Below are 22,971 nucleotides of genomic sequence, written 5' to 3' on the forward strand. Positions count from 1 at the left end.
TATGCCCTAGAGGCAATAATAAAGTTATTATTTATTTCCTTATAATCATGATAAATGTTTATTATTCATGCTAGAATTGTATTTACCGGAAACATAATACATGTGTGAATACATAGACAAACAGAGTGTCACTAGTATGCCTCTACTTGACTAGCTCGTTAATCAAAGATGGTTATGTTTCCTAACCATGAACAATGAGTTGTTATTTGATTAACGAGGTCACATCATTAGTAGAATGATCTGATTGACATGACCCATTCCATTAGCTTAGCACCCGATCGTTTAGTATGTTGCTATTGCTTTCTTCATGACTTATACATGTTCCTATGACTATGAGATTATGCAACTCCCGTTTACCGGAGGAACACTTTAGGTACTACCAAACGTCACAACGTAACTGGGTGATTATAAAGGAGTACTACAGGTGTCTCCAATGGTCGATGTTGGGTTGGCGTATTTCGAGATTAGGATTTGTCACTCCGATTGTCGGAGAGGTATCTCTGGGCCCTCTCGGTAATACACATCACATAAGCCTTGCAAGCATTACAACTAATATGTTAGTTGTGAGATGATGTATTACGGAATGAGTAAAGAGACTTGCCGGTAACGAGATTGAACTAGGTATTGGATACCGACGATCAAATCTCGGGCAAGTAACATACCGATGACAAAGGGAACAACGTATGTTGTTATGCGGTCTGACCGATAAAGATCTTCGTAGAATATGTAGGAGCCAATATGGGCATCCAGGTCCCGCTATTGGTTATTGACCAGAGACGTGTCTCGGTCATGTCTACATTGTTCTCGAACCCGTAGGGTCCGCACGCTTAAGGTTACGATGACAGTTATATTATGAGTTTATGCATTTTGATGTACCGAAGGTTGTTCGGAGTCCCGGATGTGATCACGGACATGACAAGGAGTCTCGAAATGGTCGAGACATAAATATTGATATATTGGAAGTCTATGTTTGGACATCGGAAGTGTTCCGGGTGAAATCGGGATTTTACCGGGTTACCGGGAGGTTACCGGAACCCCCCGGGAGCCATATGGGCCATCATGGGCCTTAGTGGAAAGGAGAAAGGGGCAGCCCAAGGGGGCTGCGCGCCTCCCCCCTTCCCCTAGTCCTATTAGGACTAGGAGAGGTGGCCGGCCACCCCTCTCCCTCTTTCCCCCTTGGGAATCCTAGTTGGAATAGGATTGGGGGGGGAGTCCTACTCCCGGTAGGAGTAGGACTCCTCCTGCGCCTCTCCCTCTTGGCCGGCGCCCCCTCCCCCTTGGCTCCTTTATATACGGAGGCAGGGGCATCTCTAAACACACAAGTTGACACAAGTTGATCCACGTGATCGATTCCTTAGCCGTGTGCGGTGCCCCCTGCCACCATATTCCTCGATAATACTGTAGCGGAGTTTAGGCGAAGCCCTGCTGCTGTAGTTCATCAAGATCGTCACCACGCCGTCGTGCTGACGAAACTCTTCCCCGACACTTTGCTGGATCGGAGTCCGGGGATCGTCATCGAGCTGAACGTGTGCTCGAACTCGGAGGTGCCGTAGTTTCGGTACTTGATCGGTTGGATCGTGAAGACGTACGACTACTTCCTCTATGTCGTGTCATCGCTTCCGCAGTCGGTCTGCATTGGGTACGTAGACAACACTCTCCTCTCGTTGCTATGCATTACATGATCCTGTGTGCGCGTAGGAAATTTTTTGAAATTACTACGAAACCCAACAGTGGCATCCGAGCCTAGGTTATTGATGTTGATGTTATATGCACGAGTAGAACACAAGTGAGTTGTGGACGATACAAGTCATACTGCCTACCAGCATGTCATATTTTGGTTCGGCGGTATTGTTGGACGAGACGACCCAGACCAACCTTACGCGTACGCTTACGCGAGACCGGTTCCCTCGACGTGCTTTGCACAGAGATGGCTTGCGGGCGACTGTCTCTCCAACTTTAGTTGAACCAAGTATGGCTACGCCCGGTCCTTGCGAAGGTTAAAACGGAGTCTATTTGACAAACTATTGTTGTGGTTTTGATGCGTAGGTGAGATTGGTTCTTACTTAAGCCCGTAGCAGCCACGTAAAACATGCAACAACAAAGTAGAGGACGTCTAACTTGTTTTTGCAGGGCATGTTGTGATGTGATATGGTCAAGGCATGATGCTGAATTTTATTGTATGAGATGATCATGTTTTGTAACCAAGTTATCGGCAACTGGCAGGAGCCATATGGTTGTCGCTTTATTGTATGCAATGCAATCGCGATGTAATGCTTAACTTTATTACTAAACGGTAGTGATAGTCGTGAAAGCATAAGATTGGGGAGACGACAACGATGCTACGATGGAGATCAAGGTGTCGCGCCGGTGACGATGGTGATCATGACGGTGCTTCGGAGATGGAGATCACAAGCATGAGATGATGATGGCCATATCATATCACTTATATTGATTGCATGTGATGTTTATCTTTTTATGCATCTTATCTTGCTTTGATTGACGGTAGCATTATAAGATGATCTCTCATTAAATTATCAAGAAGTGTTCTCCCTGAGTATGCACCGTTGCCAAAGTTCGTCGTGCCCAGACACCACGTGATGATCGGGTGTGATAAGCTCTACGTCCATCTACAACGGGTGCAAGCCAGTTTTTGCACACGCAGAATACTCAGGTTAAACTTGACGAGCCTAGCATATGCAGATATGGCCTCGGAACACGGAGACCGAAAGGTCGAGCGTGAATCATATAGTAGATATGATCAACATAAATGATGTTCACCATTGAAAACTACTCCATCTCACGTGATGATCGGTCATGGTTTAGTTGATTTGGATCACGTAATCACTTAGAAGATTAGAGGGATGTCTATCTAAGTGGGAGTTCTTAAGTAATATGATTAATTGAACTTAAATTTATCATGAACTTAGTACCTGATAGTATCTTGCTTGTTTATGTTGATTAGATAGATGGCTCGTGCTGTTGTTCCGTTGAATTTTAATGCGTTCCTTGAGAAAGCAAAGTTGAAAGATGATGGTAGCAATTACACGGACTGGGTCCGTAACTTGAGGATTATCCTCATTGCTGCACAGAAGAATTACGTCCTGGAAGCACCGCTGGGTGCCAGGCCTGCTGCTGGAGCAACGCCAGATGTTATGAACGTCTGGCAGAGCAAAGCTGATGACTACTCGATAGTTCAGTGTGCCATGCTTTACGGCTTAGAATCGGGACTTCAACGACGTTTTGAACGTCATGGAGCATATGAGATGTTCCAGGAGTTGAAGTTAATATTTCAAGCAAATGCCTGGATTGAGAGATATGAAGTCTCCAATAAGTTCTATAGCTGCAAGATGGAGGAGAACAGTTCTGTCAGTGAGCATATACTCAAAATGTCTGGGTATAATAATCACTTGATTCAATTGGGAGTTAATCTTCCGGATGATTGCGTCATCGACAGAATTCTCCAATCATTGCCACCAAGCTACAAGAGCTTCGTAATGAACTATAATATGCAAGGGATGAACAAGACTATTCCCGAGCTCTTCGCAATGCTGAAAGCTGCGGAGGTAGAAATCAAGAAGGAGCATCAAGTGTTGATGGTTAACAAGACCACTAGTTTCAAGAAAAAGGGCAAAGGGAAGAAAAAGGGGAACTTCAAGAAGAACGGCAAGCAAGTTGCTGCTCAAGAGAAGAAACCCAAGTCTGGACCTAAGCCTGAAACTGAGTGCTTCTACTGCAAGCAGACTGGTCACTGGAAGCGGAACTGCCCCAAGTATTTGGCGGATAAGAAGGATGGCAAGGTGAACAAAGGTATATGTGATATACATGTTATTGATGTGTACCTTACTAGAGCTCGCAGTAGCACCTGGGTATTTGATACTGGTTCTGTTGCTAATATTTGCAACTCGAAACAGGGACTACAGAATAAGCGGGCACTGGCAAAGGACGAGGTGACGATGCGCGTGGGAAACAGTTCCAAAGTCAATGTGATCGCAGTCGGCACGCTACCTCTACATCTACATTCGGGATTAATATTAGACCTAAGTAATTGTTATTTGGTGCCAGCGTTGAGCATGAACATTATATCTGGATCTTGTTTAATGCGAGACGGTTATTCATTTAAATCAGAGAATAATGGTTGTTCTATTTATATGAGTAATATCTTTTATGGTCATGCACCCTTGAAGAGTGGTCTATTTTTATTGAATCTCGATAGTAGTAATACGCATATTCATAATGTTGAAGCCAAAAGATGCAGAGTTGATAATGAAAGTGCAACTTATTTGTGGCACTGTCGTTTAGGTCATATCGGTATAAAAGCACATGAAGAAACTCCATACCGATGGACTTTTGGAACCACTTGATTATGAATCACTTGGTACTTGCGAACCGTGCCTCATGGGCAAGATGACTAAAACACCGTTCTCCGGTACTATGGAGAGAGCAACAGATTTGTTGGAAATCATACATACCGATGTATGTGGCCCGATGAATATTGAGGCTCGTGGCGGGTATCGTTATTTTCTCACCTTCACAGATGATTTAAGCAGATATGGGTATATTTACTTAATGAAACATAAAGTCTGAAACATTTGAAAAGTTCAAAGAATTTCAGAGTGAAGTTGAAAATCATCGTAACAAGAAAATAAAGTTTCTACGATCTGATCGTGGAGGAGAATATTTGAGTTACGAGTTTGGTGTACATTTGAAAAACTGTGGAATAGTTTCGCAACTCACGCCACCCGGAACACCACAGCGTAATGGTGTGTCCGAACGTCGTAATCGTACTTTACTAGATATGGTGCGATCTATGATGTCTCTTACTGATTTACCGCTATCATTTTGGGGATATGCTTTAGAGACGGCCGCATTCACGTTAAATAGTGCACCATCAAAATCCGTTGAGACGACGCCTTATGAACTGTGGTTTGGCAAGAAACCAAAGTTGTCGTTTCTTAAAGTTTGGGGCTGCGATGCTTATGTGAAAAAGCTTCAACCTGATAAGCTCGAACCCAAATCGGAGAAATGTGTCTTCATAGGATACCCAAAGGAGACTGTTGGGTACACCTTCTATCACAGATCCGAAGGCAAAACATTCGTTGCTAAGAATGGATCATTTCTAGAGAAGGAGTTTCTCTCGAAAGAAGTGAGTGGGAGGAAAGTAGAACTTGACGAGGTAACTGTACCTGCTCCCTTACTGGAAAGTAGTTCATCACAGAAAACTGTTTCAGTGACACCTACACCAGTTAGTGAGGAAGCCAATGATAATGATCATGAAACTTCAGATCAAGATACTACTGAACCGCGTAGATCAACCAGAGTAAGATCCGCACCAGAGTGGTACGGTAATCCTGTTCTGGAGGTCATGCTACTAGATCATGATGAACCTACGAACTATGAAGAAGCGATGGTGAGCCCAGATTCCGTAAAGTGGCTTGAAGCCATGAAATCTGAGATGGGATCCATGTATGAGAACAAAGTATGGACTTTGGTTGACTTGCCCGATGATCGGCAAGCAATTGAGAATAAATGGATTTTTAAGAAGAAGACTGACGCTGATGGTAATGTTACTGTCTACAAAGCTCGACTTGTCGCAAAAGGTTTTCGGCAAGTTCAAGGAATTGACTACGATGAGACCTTCTCACCCGTAGCGATGCTTAAGTCCGTCCGAATCATGTTAGCAATTGCCGCATTTTATGATTATGAAATTTGGCAAATGGATGTCAAAACTGCATTCCTGAATGGATTTCTGGAAGAAGAGTTGTATATGATGCAACCAGAAGGTTTTGTCGATCCAAAGGGAGCTAACAAAGTGTGCAAGCTCCAGCGATCCATTTATGGACTTGTGCAAGCCTCTCGGAGTTGGAATAAACGTTTTGACAGTGTGATCAAAGCATTTGGTTTTATGCAGACTTTCGGAGAAGCCTGTATTTACAAGAAAGTGAGTGGGAGCTCTGTAGCATTTCTGATATTATATGTGGATGACATATTACTGATTGGAAATGATATAGAATTTCTGGATAGCATAAAGGGATACTTGAATAAAAGTTTTTCAATGAAAGACCTCGGTGAAGCTGCTTACATATTAGGCATTAAGATCTATAGAGATAGATCAAGATGCTTAATTGGACTTTCACAAAGCACATACCTTGACAAAATTTTGAAGAAGTTCAAAATGGATCAAGCGAAGAAAGGGTTCTTGCCTGTGTTACAAGGTGTGAAATTGAGTAAGACTCAATGCCCGACCACTGCAGAAGATAGAGAGAATATGAAAGATGTTCCCTATGCATCAGCCATAGGCTCTATCATGTATGCAATGCTGTGTACCAGACCTGATGTGTGCCTTGCTATAAGTTTAGCAGGGAGGTACCAAAGTAATCCAGGAATGGATCACTGGACAGCGGTCAAGAACATCCTGAAATACCTGAAAAGGACTAAGGATATGTTTCTCATATATGGAAGTGACAAAGAGCTCATCGTAAAAGGTTACGTTGATGCAAGCTTTGACACTGATCCGGACGATTCTAAATCGCAAACCGGATACGTGTTTACATTAAACGGTGGAGCTGTCAGTTGGTGCAGTTCTAAACAAAGCATCGTAGCGGGATCTACGTGTGAAGCGGAATACATAGCTGCTTCAGAAGAAGCAAATGAAGGAGTCTGGATGAAGGAGTTATATCCGATCTAGGTGTCATACCTAGTGCATCGGGTCCAATGAAAATCTTTTGTGACAATACTGGTGCAATTGCCTTGGCAAAGGAATCCAGATTTCACAAAAGGACCAAACACATCAAGAGACACTTCAACTCCATCCGGGATCTAGTCCAGGTGGGAGACATAGAGATTTGCAAGATACATACGGATCTGAATGTTGCAGACCCGTTGACTAAGCCTCTTCCACGAGCAAAACATGATCATCACCAAAGCTCCATGGGTGTTAGATTCATTACAGTGTAATCTAGATTATTGACTCTAGTGCAAGTGGGAGACTGAAGGAAATATGCCCTAGAGGCAATAATAAATTTATTATTTATTTCCTTATAATCATGATAAATGTTTATTATTCATGCTAGAATTGTATTTACCGGAAACATAATACATGTGTGAATACATAGACAAACAGAGTGTCACTAGTATGCCTCTACTTGACTAGCTCGTTAATCAAAGATGGTTATGTTTCCTAACCATGAACAATGAGTTGTTATTTGATTAACGAGGTCACATCATTAGTAGAATGATCTGATTGACATGACCCATTCCATTAGCTTAGCACCCGATCGTTTAGTATGTTGCTATTGCTTTCTTCATGACTTATACATGTTCCTATGACTATGAGATTATGCAACTCCCGTTTACCGGAGGAACACTTTGGGTACTACCAAATGTCACAACGTAACTGGGTGATTATAAAGGAGTACTACAGGTGTCTCCAATGGTCGATGTTGGGTTGGCGTATTTCGAGATTAGGATTTGTCACTCCGATTGTCGGAGAGGTATCTCTGGGCCCTCTCGGTAATACACATCACATAAGCCTTGCAAGCATTACGACTAATATGTTAGTTGTGAGATGATGTATTACGGAACGAGTAAAGAGACTTGCCAGTAACGAGATTGAACTAGGTATTGGATACCGACGATCGAATCTCGGGCAAGTAACATACTGATGACAAAGGGAACAACGTATGTTGTTATGCGGTCTGACCGATAAAGATCTTCGTAGAATATGTAGGAGCCAATATGGGCATCCAGGTCTCGCTATTGGTTATTGACCAGAGACGTGTCTCGGTCATGTCTACATTGTTCTCGAACCCGTAGGGTCCGCACGCTTAAGGTTACGATGACAGTTATATTATGAGTTTATGCATTTTGATGTACCGAAGGTTGTTCGGAGTCCCGGATGTGATCACGGACATGACGAGGAGTCTCGAAATGGTCGAGACATAAAGATTGATATATTGGAAGTCTATGTTTGGACATCGAAAGTGTTCCGGGTGAAATCGGGATTTTACCGGGTTACCGGGAGGTTACCGGAACCCCCCGGGAGCCATATGGGCCATCATGGGCCTTAGTGGAAAGGAGAAAGGGGCAGCCCAAGGGGGCTGCGCGCCTCCCCCCTTCCCCTAGTCCTATTAGGACTAGGAGAGGTGGCCGGCCACCCCTCTCCCTCTTTCCCCCTTGGGAATCCTAGTTGGAATAGGATTGGGGGGGGAGTCCTACTCCCGGTAGGAGTAGGACTCCTCCTGCGCCTCTCCCTCTTGGCCGGCGCCCCCTCCCCCCTTGGCTCCTTTATATACGGAGGCAGGGGCACCTCTAAACACACAAGTTGACACAAGTTGATCCACGTGATCGATTCCTTAGCCGTGTGCGGTGCCCCCTGCCACCATATTCCTCGATAATACTGTAGCGGAGTTTAGGCGAAGCCCTGCTGCTGTAGTTCATCAAGATCGTCACCACGCCGTCGTGCTGACGAAACTCTTCCCCGACACTTTGCTGGATCGGAGTCCGGGGATCGTCATCGAGCTGAACGTGTGCTCGAACTCGGAGGTGCCGTAGTTTCGGTACTTGATCGGTTGGATCGTGAAGACGTACGACTACTTCCTCTACGTCGTGTCATCGCTTCCGCAGTCGGTCTGCGTTGGGTACGTAGACAACACTCTCCTCTCGTTGCTATGCATTACATGATCCTGTGTGCACGTAGGAATTTTTTTGAAATTACTACGAAACCCAACAAGTCGGGTATTACACCACAACGGTGGCCCGAACCAGTATAAACCCTGTGTCTCTTGTGTTGTTCTTTCCGTAGTTTTAGATCCTAGCATGGCGGAGGGGTGCAGGTAGGTAGGAGGCGAAATCTCCGCGCGCACCCCAGTGTTTGAACGTCAAGGGTCTGCCGGAACCCGAAATCCGACACCATGGACCACCTAGCAACGACTACAAGCACTAGAAGGAGTCGAAGGCACGCTGCCATCATCGCCCCTTCCTCATCGGAGCCGGACAAAATTTATTATAGTAGACAGCCGAGAAGTCGACGTGCTAAGGCCCTAAAAGACGATCACACCAGAGCAGCGATCATCGTAGATGAAGAGAGTAGTAGATGGGAAAGGTCAAACATGTAACCACATGAATGAAGACGAGTAAAACCTACATCCGAATAGATCCACCGAAGAACAGCACCGACCGAACCCCACGAGATCCGATGGAGACAGACCTCCAGACGTCGTCCGACAGCACTATACACACCATCGGGACGAGGATCAGACGTGGGAGACATTATTCCTACCAAGGGACATCGCCACCGCCCCACAACCTCAACCAAGAGGTTGAACCTAACAAAAACAAGAACGGCCCCCTCCCATCAAAGGCGGGGCGGACCAACGGCGACGCCGACGGGAGGAGGAAGAAGACTTTTCTTGAGAAGGAAAGACAACCATGTATGGGGCACAACAAATGGGCGTCTAAGCGGCACATTAACGTACTTTTGTGTGAAAATGGTACGAAATGTGGCCAAGAATATATGTCGTCCTGATCAAATTTAGAGTTTGTCCCCGAATTCAGAGAGAGGAGTGGTCTACTCCTTCAGCCCCTTCCTCTTGCGGATATCGACTACACATCAATCGTGTTTGCGTTCTCTTTCTCGTGCTCTTACTTTTTTGCAAGTTTGGCTTCCGCATTCTTATCTTGTTGACTGTTGCAAACTTGCAATAGTAAGCTTAAAACTTCACAACTAAAATTGTTTTTTTATAACAGGTCTATTCAACTCCCCCTAAATATATTCCTTGATCCTACAATGACACATTGCCAAGTTCAAGGGGGGAGTTAGCCAAGGAGTATGGGTTCAGGGTCACCCGAACCGGTTTCGACTAGGCTTTGACAATCCCATATGTGTGAAGGCTGATGCCTCAAATCTAATGTTAATGAAACCGAAATTTTTGATGTTGCGTATGGCGTTTCTACATGTTGCAAGTTTGTATGGTGGCTGTTATGTACAGACGAGCCATATGTGGCAACTATTCCGGACATCTGTTGCGCATGGTTGACTTTTTTTTATCTTGCAAATGTATTTATCCGTTGTTGTCTGTGTTGATTTGTTGCATGTGCTTGTCTTTCACGTTACTTGTCTTGTGACCACTTTTTTTCCCTGCTGCAAAAAATGCGTATTTGTCGTGTGCCGAGGATTTTTGGTTTCATGTGGCATGTTCAAATTTGTCACAACGATTTTTGGCAGGGTCATGGGAGAAAATGTTGCCACAATGCCGCATACATACAACGATAACGTTGCTGACAGGTGCAACATTGGGGTGTGGAATCTATGGACTTAAGAAAGAGTTGGCCTATGGAGTTGTCTAGAGTTGTAGAGTTGATTGTAGTTGCTTGAAGATAAAACTTTTGATCTATGAATTTCAGGACTTGCACGGAGTTGATTGCAGTTGCTTGAAGCTACCATTTCACAATAGGAGTGTATTCACAACAACCACGGTTTAAGTGGGCTCCACCCTTATAGGAAAAGTAAGTCCAACACCAACATACTCCTTCTGTTTCAAATTAGTTGACTCGGATTTGTCTAGATACGGATAAGTATCTTACAATCAATAGTTGTCGACTAGGCCGATCCACGCTCAAGAAATACCATGAGTATTATTTCTTCTATAAATGACCCTTTTCTAAGCTTAGTTGCTTCACTGATCTCTCCAAAAACTTGTACCCACATCTGGCTTTTTAAAATCGTGTCAAACCGTTTGGCATGTCTAATACACGTAGTGACGGTTCGGCGCCACTTTGAGGGGGCAAGTGGTGTGCTTAATACTAAGTTTTTAAAAGGGCTACTCAGGGATAAGAATCTTATTGTGGATTTGTGGGGGTGCTAGTGAGACATGTGACAAATGTACAAAATAAAATTTGCTCGATGGCCCTAAATATGGACCCACTTGACAAATTAATAATGGTAAACTGTGGGGTGGCTCGCCAAAAACTGCCCCTTTCTCATCTCAGCGCGTCATCCTCGCCGAAGCATTTCGTCGAGCGAGGGCCGCGCGCCGCCCAAAACCCCACATCCCAAATCAAAACCCTACGCTCCGCCGCCGCGCCATGCTCCACTCCGGCCTCTCCAAGTCCCAGCCCCTACCGCTCCTCGCGGGAGCGTCTTCGCCTCGCCGCGCCCTCCTCGCCGGTCTCCTCCGCGCCGGGTACTTCTCTAAGTCCGCTACCTCCTCACCCGCGCTTCGTCCGTCCGCCACCCGTGCGAGCACCAGGGCGGCGACTACCCCGCGAGATCCCTCGCGCTTCGGCCTGGGACACAGGGTCTCGTTCTCCACTGCACCAGATGGTTCTGATTCGGTCGGCGGCGGCGGGAGGTCGCTCCCTTGGCTAGCCGCCGGGAGCGTCGATAGCGGCGTCCCCACCTCAAGGACTAGCGCCGGACGCTCCTCCTCGTGGGAGACCTCCGCTGATAAGTTCTTCTCTAAAGGCGACCAAAGTGCGCGAGTAGAGACATTGGAAGATAGCGTTTCATACAAGGAGGGGGGAATTGGAGGGGAGGAGAATGAACCGATTGACAATCCCAAGTGGGGGCGGATTAAGGATAAGTTCCGGCGAAACGTGGCAAGGGATGAAGGGTCCCGTGACCGTGGTGAGAGGTTTGAAAAACCGGATGTGAGGCGGTGGAACAAGCAAGAGGACCGTGGTGAGAGGTTTGACAAGCCGGATGTGAGGCGGTGGAACAAGCAAGAGGACCGTGGTGAGAGGTTTGACAAACCGGATGTGAGGCGGTGGAGCAAGCAAGAGGACCGTGGTGAGAGGTTTGACAAGCCGGATGTGAGGCGGTGGAACAAGCAAGAGGACCGTGGTGAGAGGTTTAGAGGGGAGAGGTTCAACCAGCCAGATGTAAGGCGGTGGAACAAGCAAGAGGACTGGGGCAGGAAGACATGGAAGGAGGTAGGGGAATCGACAGTGCCAAAGATGGTTGGGGAGGGGGTTTACGGTGTTGGGCCGGTACTTGCGGCTCTCACGGCTGGGAGGAGGGAGTTTTATGCATTGTACACACAGGAAGGAATGGATTTGAGCAGGAGCAACAAGAAGAAGAAGGACAAAAGGGGGATTGAGAAGGTGCTGCTGATGGCAGAGACTATCGGGCTTAAAGTTATTGAGGCGTCAAAGCATGACCTCAACATGGTGGTGGATAACCGTCCACATCAAGGTCTGGTGCTTGATGCATCACCCTTGGAAATGGTGAATACTAAGGAGTTGGAACGAGTCAGGGTTCGTGGTGGCAAGGCACCAGTCTGGATAGCTTTGGATGAGGTTATGGACCCTCAGAATTTGGGAGCCATAATTAGATCAGCCTACTTCTTTGGTGCGGAGGGTGTTGTCTTGTGCGCTAAGAACTCTGCTCCATTAAGTGGAGTAGTGAGCAAAGCTAGTGCAGGCTCGCTTGAGTTGATTGAGCTGCTTTCGTGTAGGAATATGATGCAGTTTCTGTCTTCATCAGCTGAAAATGGGTGGCGAGTTCTTGGTGGTACCGTCGCTCCAAAAGCTATACCTCTCTCTGAAGTTACCACAGGGGAGCCAACAATTCTGGTGTTGGGCAGTGAAGGCACCGGTCTGAGGCCCCTGGTTGAGCGATCCTGCACACATTTGGTCAAAATTGCTGGTAATGCTGATGGATTTGTTGTAGAAGAAGAAATAGATGCCACAGATGCAGATATAGGGGAAGAAGGTGATAATTATTCAGGTAATCAAGATATGAAATCATTCCTTGCAGTAGAGAGCTTAAATGTTAGCGTGGCAGCAGGAGTTTTGCTTTATCATCTGGCTGGAAAGAATGCCCACCCTGTAACTGAGAAGCCTAGCATCTCTCCTGTGTAAGGATGTTCCATGTTTCATCCATACCATAGTTACTAATATTTGTTTTCTTGTACTCCCATTAAGGATGAACTTTTGTTTCTGTTGCATGCTTTGAATTTGCTGGTTTGACTAATAATTTATTGCATAGGTGTGAGGGCAACTTCTTTGAGAAATAGCTTATTTCACCAGGCTGAGTCAGATTCTATGCATGTTTGTTTCAAGGCTAACCATGCCATAGCTAACCCTAGTTAATTTGTGGTTTGCCGCAGAAGTGTGGCAAAAATGTCTATGATGTATGGGCCATATGGATAAAAAAGTGTGGCAAGTCACAGTAGCTAGGAATGTATTTTAGAAGAGAACACGGTAGCTAGAAACCAAACACACACCTGAAAAACAGTGGCGAGCCTAAGTTAGGCGTGTCAAATTGTGTGCAGGAACAAAACAGCCCCTGGACCTGTCAATTGCAGATACATGATTCCTGAGCATATATTGACACCATCATATCACTTAGTACTTATTTTGGTGTAATCTGGAACACACATTAAAAGAGGATGACTACTGCAAGACCATCATTCTGTTGTTATCATATTTACTTACATATAACAAGCTAGTTTGTTGTGTCACTGGAAGTCTGAAACATCTCTCTGCTAAGAGGTGAAATATTCTGCTTGATTGTTGAAGTTCATATCACGGTATCATCATTTGCTTTCAGACTTGATCACCGATCCTGTTGAGTGTTGAAACTTCCAATTGCAGTGTAATGTACCTTGAGCCATCAAAGCTATTTATATGTTGGTATATCCGTATGTGATTAGGTAGTACTAGTCAACTGAGCCAACAAATATGCAATTGCATTTGCAGTTTTGAACCGTAGCAACAAACTTTCTGCTTCTTTGGTGAACTGATAAATGACCTTACTTAATTGAACGTTTCCAGCTGTTGAAGTGGTATCCAGAATTTTTTTCTGATTAGTCTGTTAATCCCAATTTATTGTAGTAAGTAAACTAAACTGACCGACCGACCGTTAATAGTAATCCCTGGAAGGATATCAATCTTCACCAGCGGATCAATTAATTGGGGATGACTATAGTTCTTTGACATGTCATGGTTACCATGCAGAGATGGACACAACTCTTGGTCTGTTACTCTGTTTAGGCAATTGGACAAACATTTATGTGGAATATATGCATGACTGTCCTTTGCATAACATGTTGTATAATCTTGAATTAAGCCTCCGTTTCCAGCTCAGGTTCATTCAGTAAAGTTATTTTTGGTGAATTATAGATGTGGTATTGAAATACTTTTGCTTTCTATTATCTCTGGAGATAAGTATACAAATGGGATAATTCAGCTCCTCGGTCACTTCATTCTGTATTAGTTTATTTATTATCAAGAAAGATTGTACGCAGTCACTGAGTGTTTAGCTATGCTATACTGCTATCTAATGGATACAGGACCAGCAAAGAGTCAGTGCAAACCTAAATATCCAAAGCGGTCAATAGTTGGCTAAAGTGACAAACTGACACTTGAAAGTTGTAGGAGATGATTTAGAGTTGAGTGTTCTAATTATGCTGAAGGGCTCATGAAAGATCTTCAAAGTCATCTTCAGTTTCTTCATAATATATGCCGCAGGTATTCAACAATCTCAATCATTCAATCTTTATACTTGTTGACAACCAATTTATGTAGGATGAAGCTCAAATATGCAATTCTTAGTTGCTCCAACCAACCTTTAGTGACATATTAGTTCGACACTCTGTAATTACAGTTGAGAATCATAAGATTAGCATTGATAGAAAAGTTGACATTAACCAGTCTTCTAGGTGAGTGCCGGGAGGTACTGTGTCACAAGAGTATGACTATTATTTCATGTTATTTTGGAAGAACTGTGGATTTATTTATTAATTTATTACTACAGGAGAACCACCGGGATTCAGTTTGACCATTTACCGGCTCATGTTTTCTCCTTTTGGATATATGCTTTGTGTCCTTGTTGCTGTCTAAAGTATTAATTTTAAGCTGCATTTTGATTTCAACAGCATTACAGGTTAGGAAGTTAAAGTAAACTATCATAAATCTTCTTTGGTGCCCATAAATGTGGATTAGTCAGAGGCTGCTCGTTTAGCAGATGTTTTTGGTTGTCAGTTGGGGAAACTGCTGTTCACATATTTGGGTCTGCCAGTGAGTACTACCAGACCTAGGATTGCTGATCTGATGCCTTTAGTGGACAGGATGGAACGTAGGCTCATTGCTAGTTCTTCCTTTCTGGCTCAGGGTGGCTGTTTGCAACTGCTGAACTCTGCTTTGTCACCAATTTATTATTTTTGCAGCCTCCAGCTCCCTCCTGGGATCCTGAAACAGCTTGAAAGAATTCAGAGACAGTGCCATCGGAGGGAAAATTGTCTGGATCCAAAGCCATCTCTGGCTGCTTGGGAGTTAGTCTGTCGCCCCAAGTCGAAAGGAGGTTTGATCCTCAACCCACGTATTCAAAGTGAGGCTCTGCTGCTGAAACATGTCAACAAGTTCTATAATAAACTTGATATCCCCTGGGTACAATTAATTGGAATTCTTACTATCATGGTATAGTACCACATGCTACTGCCCTCTGCGCTTCTTATTGGTGGAGAGATATCTCCAAATTGATGGATGATTTTCGGGCTGTCACTTGGGTTCAGGCCAATATGGGGGATTCTATTCTGTTTTTGGAATGACAGTTGGCAGTGTGGTGGATCAATCCTGCCTATGAATCTTCGCCTCCCCTAGGTTATTCTCTTATGCCCTTGCTGATAGTGCTTCTGTTCCTGATGTCCTGGATTGTGTGGATAGTTCTGTTCTTTCCCACCTTCCTCTTTCACGTCAAGCCCATACTGAGTTCCAGACTATGTAAGGCTGGAGGTGCATCATTTTGATAGAGGGCAGAAGGATGTTTGGCATTGGAAGGAAGGCGATCGAATATACAGGGCTATAAGTTATTATAATTTTTTGCACAAGTCTTTGGTTTACGACCCTTTGCTTACATGGATCTGGAAAAGTTGTTGTATCCTAAAGATCAAGGTGTTTGCCTGGTTGCTCATCATGGATTGGTTGAATTACTAGAGACATGCTTCAGAGGAGGAATTGGAAGGTCACTGAGGATATGCATTGCGAGCTCTGCTCCTCAGGGGCCAGGGAAGACAGAAACCATTTGTTCTTCCAATGTAATGAACTGACTATGGCTCTAGAGTATGGGCTTATTTGCAGATTACTTGTCCTTTTGTTCAGGACATGAGTGACATTGCCATGCAAGCTAAGAGAGGTTTTGGTCAACCTTTCTTCAGTGAAGTGGTGTTTCTGGCCTGGTGGAATATCTGGCTAATTCCAAATGCTAAAATCTTCGACAATGAAAGACCTACCTTTGTGAAGTGGAGGAGTGGTTTTATTCATGATATTTCTCTTTTGGCTCATAGGATCAAAGTGAAACACAGGGATATGTTGCTTAGATGGATTTCCTTCCTCCCCCCTTAGGTTTGTATTTCTTTATATCCTGTTGCTATTGTCTATAAACCCCTGTAATATTGTTTGACTTGGAATAAAGAGGAGGCGTGGCCCTACAGTGTACAGTTAAAAAAGATTATCACGACAGTTTAAAAGAAGGTTACTACTAGCACGCTTTCGACTTCACTGTCATTTCAGGGAATAGCTGGTCTGTTCAATAAAGACTAAACTATAGTATCTGACCCTAGTTTACATCTCTTCATATACATTCATGCACTGGAGTGGCTTCATTTTGTTGTAGTGACCTGTTCTAGTAACAGTGTTCTTTTGGTAAACATTAGCTGCATTTTTTTTTGGAATATTGTAAAAGCAGGCTGTCCATTCATATGACACATGAAGGTGTACTAATGCACGACAACTACATTGTTTTCTTCTCAAAAGAAGAACATAGCTGAAGTGTCAATTGTCAATTGTCGGTTACTGGGGTTTGATCTGATAGATCGTAAAGAAATTGTTTTTATAATATTCCTGACCAAATCATACTTGACTAGAGAGAAGAGGAGACAAGAACAAGAAACAGAAACCTAATATATATCTGAAACTGGACAACCCGTTACAAATAATATATGGGAATATTCCACATGTCAGTGCACATGAATAAAGTGGGTACCTATTGCTGCCTTGTGTCGGACAAACGCAGGTAAGGCTTGGGAGCTTTTTTAAGTAGTATGGTTTAAGAAACTATATCAAACATTGTCTACTTTACTGCACCCTGATCCTACTTTATGAACTAGGTGTCACAATCAGGTTGGATCAATCAGGAGTGGAGCCTGCAAGGTGTGGTGATGTGGTTTTGAACTGTACTTGACCTTTCCTTTTAATATAATGGTATTACTTTTCGCCATTTTCTTTTAAAAGAATTATGTGGTCCTGTTCTTGGATGCAGCACAATAATTGGATCACTGTACCTTTTTACTCAGAGAGGTTTCTTGCTGATTTATTTGTTCTTTGCATAGCTAGTACCTGCAATTTTGATGTAAGATGTTAGGTGAATCCATGCTAGACGCCTTCGTGCTGCACATTCCTGGTGCGTCCATTCCCTGCCTTCTGATAGAGTATATTCTCTGGTTATCTGATTGCTGCTCTTTTATCTATGTTTGTTCTCTTATTTGATCCATCCACCTGAATAGTCGATCTGCCATCTAGTATCTTTTGATGAATGATGATGATAACATCATAGCAATGCACGTATCGACACATGATCCAGTCAGCTGCAGCTCACATGTGTGGAACTGTGAACCCATACACTTGAATATGTGATTAGTTAGTGTTGGTACAGAAGGTGAATCGATATTGTAGAACATTCTTCCCGAACTGCTACACAGACTCTTTTGATGCATGAGCCCCTTGTGGGCTGAAGGTGCGTCTATGGGATGTGCACATGTCCCATTGCAAGTTTGTGACTGTAGCATTAGGAATTAGCGCGCACATTACAAGACATCTCTTGCTCATGGGCTCCCAACATGTGAAACTGCTGGTGTCCTCAGTTACGTGTGTGCCTCTACACTTCTGTAGTCTCTTCGATTGGCAGGTTGATTTTAAGTACTCCCTCCGATCCATATTACTTGTTTTAGATTTGTCTAGATACGGATGTATCTAACACTAAAACGTGTCTAGATACATCCGTATCTAGACAAATCTAAGACAAGTAGTAATATGGATTGGAGGGAGTATCGAGAAGTAAACAACTAGTAGTGGCATAGTGGAATAGAAAATTCACAGTTGGGTGCTTGAAATAAGGTTGGCTTTGTCATTCTGCATTATCTTATCACCTTTTCTGGCTTTCACCGACACCAAAAACACCGTGCTTGCAAAAGCGCTACCGGTTTTTAGTCCATATTAGTAAAACATACATTTGCACACTGCAAGTGGCAACACATGAGTGCACAACACAACGGGGATAAAGATGTCCGGTAAAGACATTACGAAAGGGCTAAGATTCTTTGATAAATCCACCCCACCTCTGCTACTTTTCCTACTGTCTGGAATTTAGCGATGGTCCAGTGACAATGACCCTTTCTTTGCCCGCAATTTCAAAGTTGTGAGCATCAAGGTGAATATCCCCTGTACCACAAAAGCTTTTCTCCTCTCAGTCTCCTTTACCATCAGCTGACCCGTAAGCTTGTTTGGTGCTCGTATGCTTCATTATACAGATTTATGTCGACACACATACAGGTGTTACTCATCTGTCGAAACAGCTGACCTGCCTGCATTGTAGTTGTTTCATTGACAACATCCTGCACACTGAAGGAGGAACAAGTATGCACGTACTATAATAAGGTATGCTTCGTAACGACCAAACACAAATGTCCTCCTATTGGTGTCTATTGTACAATCTAGTTGCATGGGCTTGTCTTGGTACTGTACTGTATATAAGTATTTCAATTTGCTTTCGTCAGTTTGGCTTCTTGTATTGTGGGGCGTTGCTAAAATCCGCTCTAGAAGTGATATGATCAAGTTGGCAAGTTGAAGCCAGTGTGCAGTTTCTGTCATCCAGAAAGAACCAATGCCACCTGTTTTTAATCTTGACTTTGTCAAGAGCCTTTTGATATGATCATCAGAGCAGTATTGGGATAACTTCTAGGTTTGGCAAGTGGTGCTATCAGATGGGTATAATCACTAGCGCACCTAGAACACGTACTCGTATAAAAACAGTACATACTGTTGATTCTTAGCATCACAGAGGCGAAAGGATGAAAAGGTTGGCCCTCCTGTGTGTAGTCATGATCTTGCCTCTATGAGGAGCGATTGGTAGTTTGATGCCCAGCCAGTATGAAGGCATCAGCACATATTTTAGTTTCGGCAATTTTGTGGTTTGGTCAAACCTTTCTCATGGTTTTCGTGACCACAAATTTAGAAAGGGGTGTGGTTGGAAAGATAATATTGAATTAACAACTCAGCTACTGGACCCTTCAGCCTTTTTATATCCTAAACTTCTATAGCATATTCCACATGAAGTTGCTACTCCATATATATCGTTCGGTGGTGTGATGCTATCAGGATAGGCCAGGTGCTGGTCCTCTTTTGTCATGAACAGATTTGCATGTCAGGTTACAAATTTGTCAGAGAAAATAGGCGCCAAATCTATGTAACTGAATCGAGAACTATAGCGTTAAATACAAGGTAGCCTAATTTACAAAATAGGCAGGATATCTCCATGCATCTGCGGTATGCTAATTCATCTCACTACAAGAAAAAAAGGTTACCGAACTACTAATCCTCAAAAAGGATAACGATCTCCAAACTGACCACAGGATTTAGGTCTCCCCTGCTTCTTAGGAGTTCCTTTAGTTTACGGCTTCAGTGAGCAACATTCCAAATGGTTGAAAAGGTGTCACCATTTCAGCCATTTGCTGCTCTCTCAGGAGTAGCTCCAATCTGAAACGAAAGGAAAAAAAAACAGAATTTGAAAGAGTCAGCTGTGGCTCAGTCTGGGCAATCCAAACATGTACTTGATATCGGCACAGATTAACAGAAAAGTGCAGCTGTTGCTTACCAGATCATGGGAAAGCTCTGAGCTTCTCAGAACCCTCAGCCTTTTAGCGGTCGAAACAAACACACTGCAGTAGTTATTATGTACAAGCAGTTTAGATGGTGTCGAGGAGCTTAACACAAATAATTTTGGAAAACTGTATATGATGGAACAATCAAGCTTACTTCCAAGGGACATCCCCAACCAGCATCCTGTCTCCTTCACTGTCTTCGTAAACTAGAGTATATTCACCGGACCCGTCTAGCAACTGCGAAAATATTTTTTCATCTGCTCCTTGCTGTGTACGGTCAACCTTCGACGGGTCCCTTTGCACTGCAACATGGTCATGTGTAAGTTGTAATAAAAACGAAGATATCAACCTAGTTTTGATATGAATTGACAGTTTGAAACTAAATCAAAGTACTTATTTTATTTGGATTATTGTTAATTCGTACCTTGAAGAAACCCGTGGAAGAGATCTTTGACAGCCAATGAAAGTCTCCCGTAGCTGTCACATGCTGCAAGATCAACTTTCCTTCCAATGGGGATCCCATCCATGTTGATTTTCACAAGAGGGCTTTTCTTGCAGTCAAGCACGGCCTTGGCATCGGCTTCACCGATTTGTGGTTCAGGGGGCTGTTTGGATGCACTAGTGCTTGCAAGGTTTCTCCTGAATGACCGGATTGGAGGCCAGCCGACCACTGGAGCTGCAGCCCCTCTGTATCAGATTAGAGCACGGTGAGTTCTTCTGTGAAAGGCCAGCCAAATAAATACTTGCATGCTAGTTTTATTGGACTAAATAGTTGGATATTTATGGTCACTCTAGTATTCACCCTTTCTATTTGCACTGCACTTGGTACCAAAATACACACACACACACACACACTACCACTACTTTACTAGTATAATGTTAACAATCCAAAGGTAAGCGCCACAAGACAGGAACTGTAAAGAACAGCAAAATAATACAGTGCCTACAGACTTGAGCAAAAAAGGCAACCATCTTTTAAACAAAAAACTAATATAAAGTAAAGCAAGCTTTTGGAAAGGAAACCTGTGAGCCTTAGAGCCTCATGTTGGCCAACTAAGAAGAACCGACCTTACGCCACTGCAAACTACTCCCTCCGTTCATACAAATACAAGATATTCTAATCTTTTTCTGAATCAGATGTATATAGACACGTTTTAGTCCGTATGTAGTCCTCGGATGATCATGGAGGAACAATCCTTGAATGAACTATCAAAGCAAACGCAGGCGTAGTTCCTTGGTGAGAGCAGAAAAGATGGCAGAGGCACCATGCAGGGGTATCATTACCTTCCCCGCGCCTGCGGTCTGTTGCCGATGTTGCGCGCAGGTGTAGCAGGAGGGGCATGTGCTGGTGGTGGTGGGGGACAGCACCCTTTCTTCCTCTCACCGACGGCCTCTGTATTTTCCTCCTCCATCGCCAGTTCCTTCCCACATGCTGCTGCTCTCGCCTGCTCCTTCTCATAACCTTTAAACAACAGAACAAAGAGTATGTTTAGTTCACTGCTTCGACGGACCTGCTGTTACCATGTTCCAAGCGCAAAAGCACAATAAAAGTTGCTTGTTACCTTGTGCTTTGGCCTCAACCGTGTCCAGGAACCCCCTCTTTGCTCCGGTGGTGGTCGTCGTTGTGGTGGCCGTGGAGTGTCTAGGGGGGTACCTAAGGTAGAGGGCCGGGCTCTCCTGATGCACCCTCTTCTCTCTTGAGCTGGCCGCTGGCTCCTCTTGTACGAGGCCTGGAAGGCCAAGCTTCAGCTCCAGTTTCTCGTCCTCGTCGCTCCCGAAGCCTGTGTTTTTTGACCTGCCCTGCCCTGGCGCTCCTCCTCTCAGGCTCCATTCTTTCTCGTCCGGGATGAGATCCAGGAGTCGAGGCATGCCTTCTCTTTTCATGGAGCTTTCTTCCATAGGACTCGTTCTTGGCGAGCCAATTCAAAGTCTCCGAGACTCCAAATGCTACACCAGCTAGTAGTATAATAATATTAGTAAGAATTGGTGTCAATGATATGAGAGGAGACAAGTTCAGTTGTACACTCAACTTAGCCTAGCTAAAAGTGCGAAACCAGCGGGAAGCGTATGCTGAGGTCAAAGCGGCGAACACGCGGATGAAAGAGAGGGAGAGAGAGCAAGGGGAAACGGGAACTTGAGATCAAATCAACCAGTTTCTACTTTCTAGCGAGGAAGACAGAAGGTTTTGCGCGACAAGACAAGACAATAAGGAAGTAAACATGAAGGACACGGAAGCAGAAAAGCTCATGGCTAGAAACAGAAGTATGGCTAGCAAGCGTGCGTTGGCTGGAGGAAATACTCCAAGCAGTCAAGTCAGAGATCATGTCAAACAATCATATCAGCTAGCTCGTGTTAAAACCGTTTGAGGCAAGAAAAGAAGAAGCCGCAGCCTCTTTAATTGGCAAACGCACTTTACCCTTAGCAAAGTAGACCAAAATAACCAGAAGCCACAGTTAACACAGAAACTCACCAGGGGATGAGCTGAGAAGAGCAGGCAGTTGAAGCGAGCCTTAGGCCAAGCGATGCTGATGAGCTCCGGAAGCAAGCAGGATGTGGGATGGGAAATGGCCAAGTGGAAGCGGATGGGTAGCTAGCTAGGAGAGGTATGTGGAGAGGGGGGTCGAGAAATGGCACCTTGGCTCTGTTACCGACCAGGCTTTGAGCGCGAGCGTGGCGTGGGTGCCTCGAGCTCCTTGCACGCCGTGCCTTTATAGGCTTTCTTCTTTCTTTTGCCCCTAGAGCCGGCCGGCCGGCCGGTTCTCCTTTTTATCCCGCCGCTTTTTCGCTCCGTTTATCTGGACCGGACCGGTCCGGCCCGGAGGAGAGCGTGAGTGCGTGCATCGCGCGTCCGTCGGCGACCGATTAGGTGTGTGGCCGGGGAGATTTGCCACGTGACACATTTAGAGAGAGATTCCGTTTGCGTTGCGAAAGAGGACGGACGGACGATCGCGATGACCTGGTCACGGGGGAGTCGAGTTTGCGTGTCTCCCGTGAGAGCGTGCGTATATCGTTCGTTGGCGGCCCGGATGGATGATGATGGTGCGGTGGGCTGGGGCGGGCGAGGCGTGCGTGCTCCAGCTCCAGCTCCAGGTCCAGC

General features: G+C 44.6%; 2 protein-coding genes across 4 annotated transcripts; one reads left to right on the forward strand and one right to left on the reverse strand.

The window, feature by feature from the left end:
- The first annotated feature begins 10,964 nt into the window (after positions 1 to 10,964).
- LOC119268892 (uncharacterized tRNA/rRNA methyltransferase slr0955-like) lies at positions 10,965 to 12,953 on the forward strand. 2 transcript variants are annotated; one of them, XM_037550606.1, is made up of 2 exons: positions 10,965 to 11,738; positions 11,847 to 12,953. In XM_037550606.1, exons 1-2 carry the CDS (start codon positions 11,083 to 11,085, stop codon positions 12,856 to 12,858), a joined length of 1,668 nt encoding a protein of 555 aa, XP_037406503.1. In that variant the 5' UTR covers positions 10,965 to 11,082; the 3' UTR covers positions 12,859 to 12,953. The 2 variants fall into 2 exon arrangements, with proteins under 2 accessions (XP_037406503.1, XP_037406502.1); XM_037550605.1 differs by having other exon boundaries at positions 10,965 to 12,953.
- A 6,422-nt stretch (positions 12,954 to 19,375) lies between these two features.
- Positions 19,376 to 22,569, reverse strand: LOC119268893 (auxin-responsive protein IAA6-like). 2 transcript variants are annotated; one of them, XM_037550608.1, is made up of 7 exons: positions 22,345 to 22,569; positions 21,437 to 21,821; positions 21,159 to 21,336; positions 20,299 to 20,561; positions 20,029 to 20,176; positions 19,868 to 19,931; positions 19,376 to 19,749 (listed from the first exon to the last, which is right to left on the reverse strand). In XM_037550608.1, the coding sequence occupies exons 2-7, from the start codon at positions 21,771 to 21,773 to the stop codon at positions 19,714 to 19,716; spliced, it is 1,026 nt and encodes a 341-aa protein (XP_037406505.1). In that variant the 5' UTR covers positions 21,774 to 21,821; positions 22,345 to 22,569; the 3' UTR covers positions 19,376 to 19,713. The 2 variants fall into 2 exon arrangements, with proteins under 2 accessions (XP_037406505.1, XP_037406504.1); XM_037550607.1 differs by having other exon boundaries at positions 21,437 to 21,830.
- Between the last annotated feature and the right edge of the window lie 402 nt (positions 22,570 to 22,971).

The sequence above is a fragment of the Triticum dicoccoides genome, chromosome 3A, assembly GCF_002162155.2.
Source record: "Triticum dicoccoides isolate Atlit2015 ecotype Zavitan chromosome 3A, WEW_v2.0, whole genome shotgun sequence".
NCBI lineage: Eukaryota > Viridiplantae > Streptophyta > Magnoliopsida > Poales > Poaceae > Triticum > Triticum dicoccoides.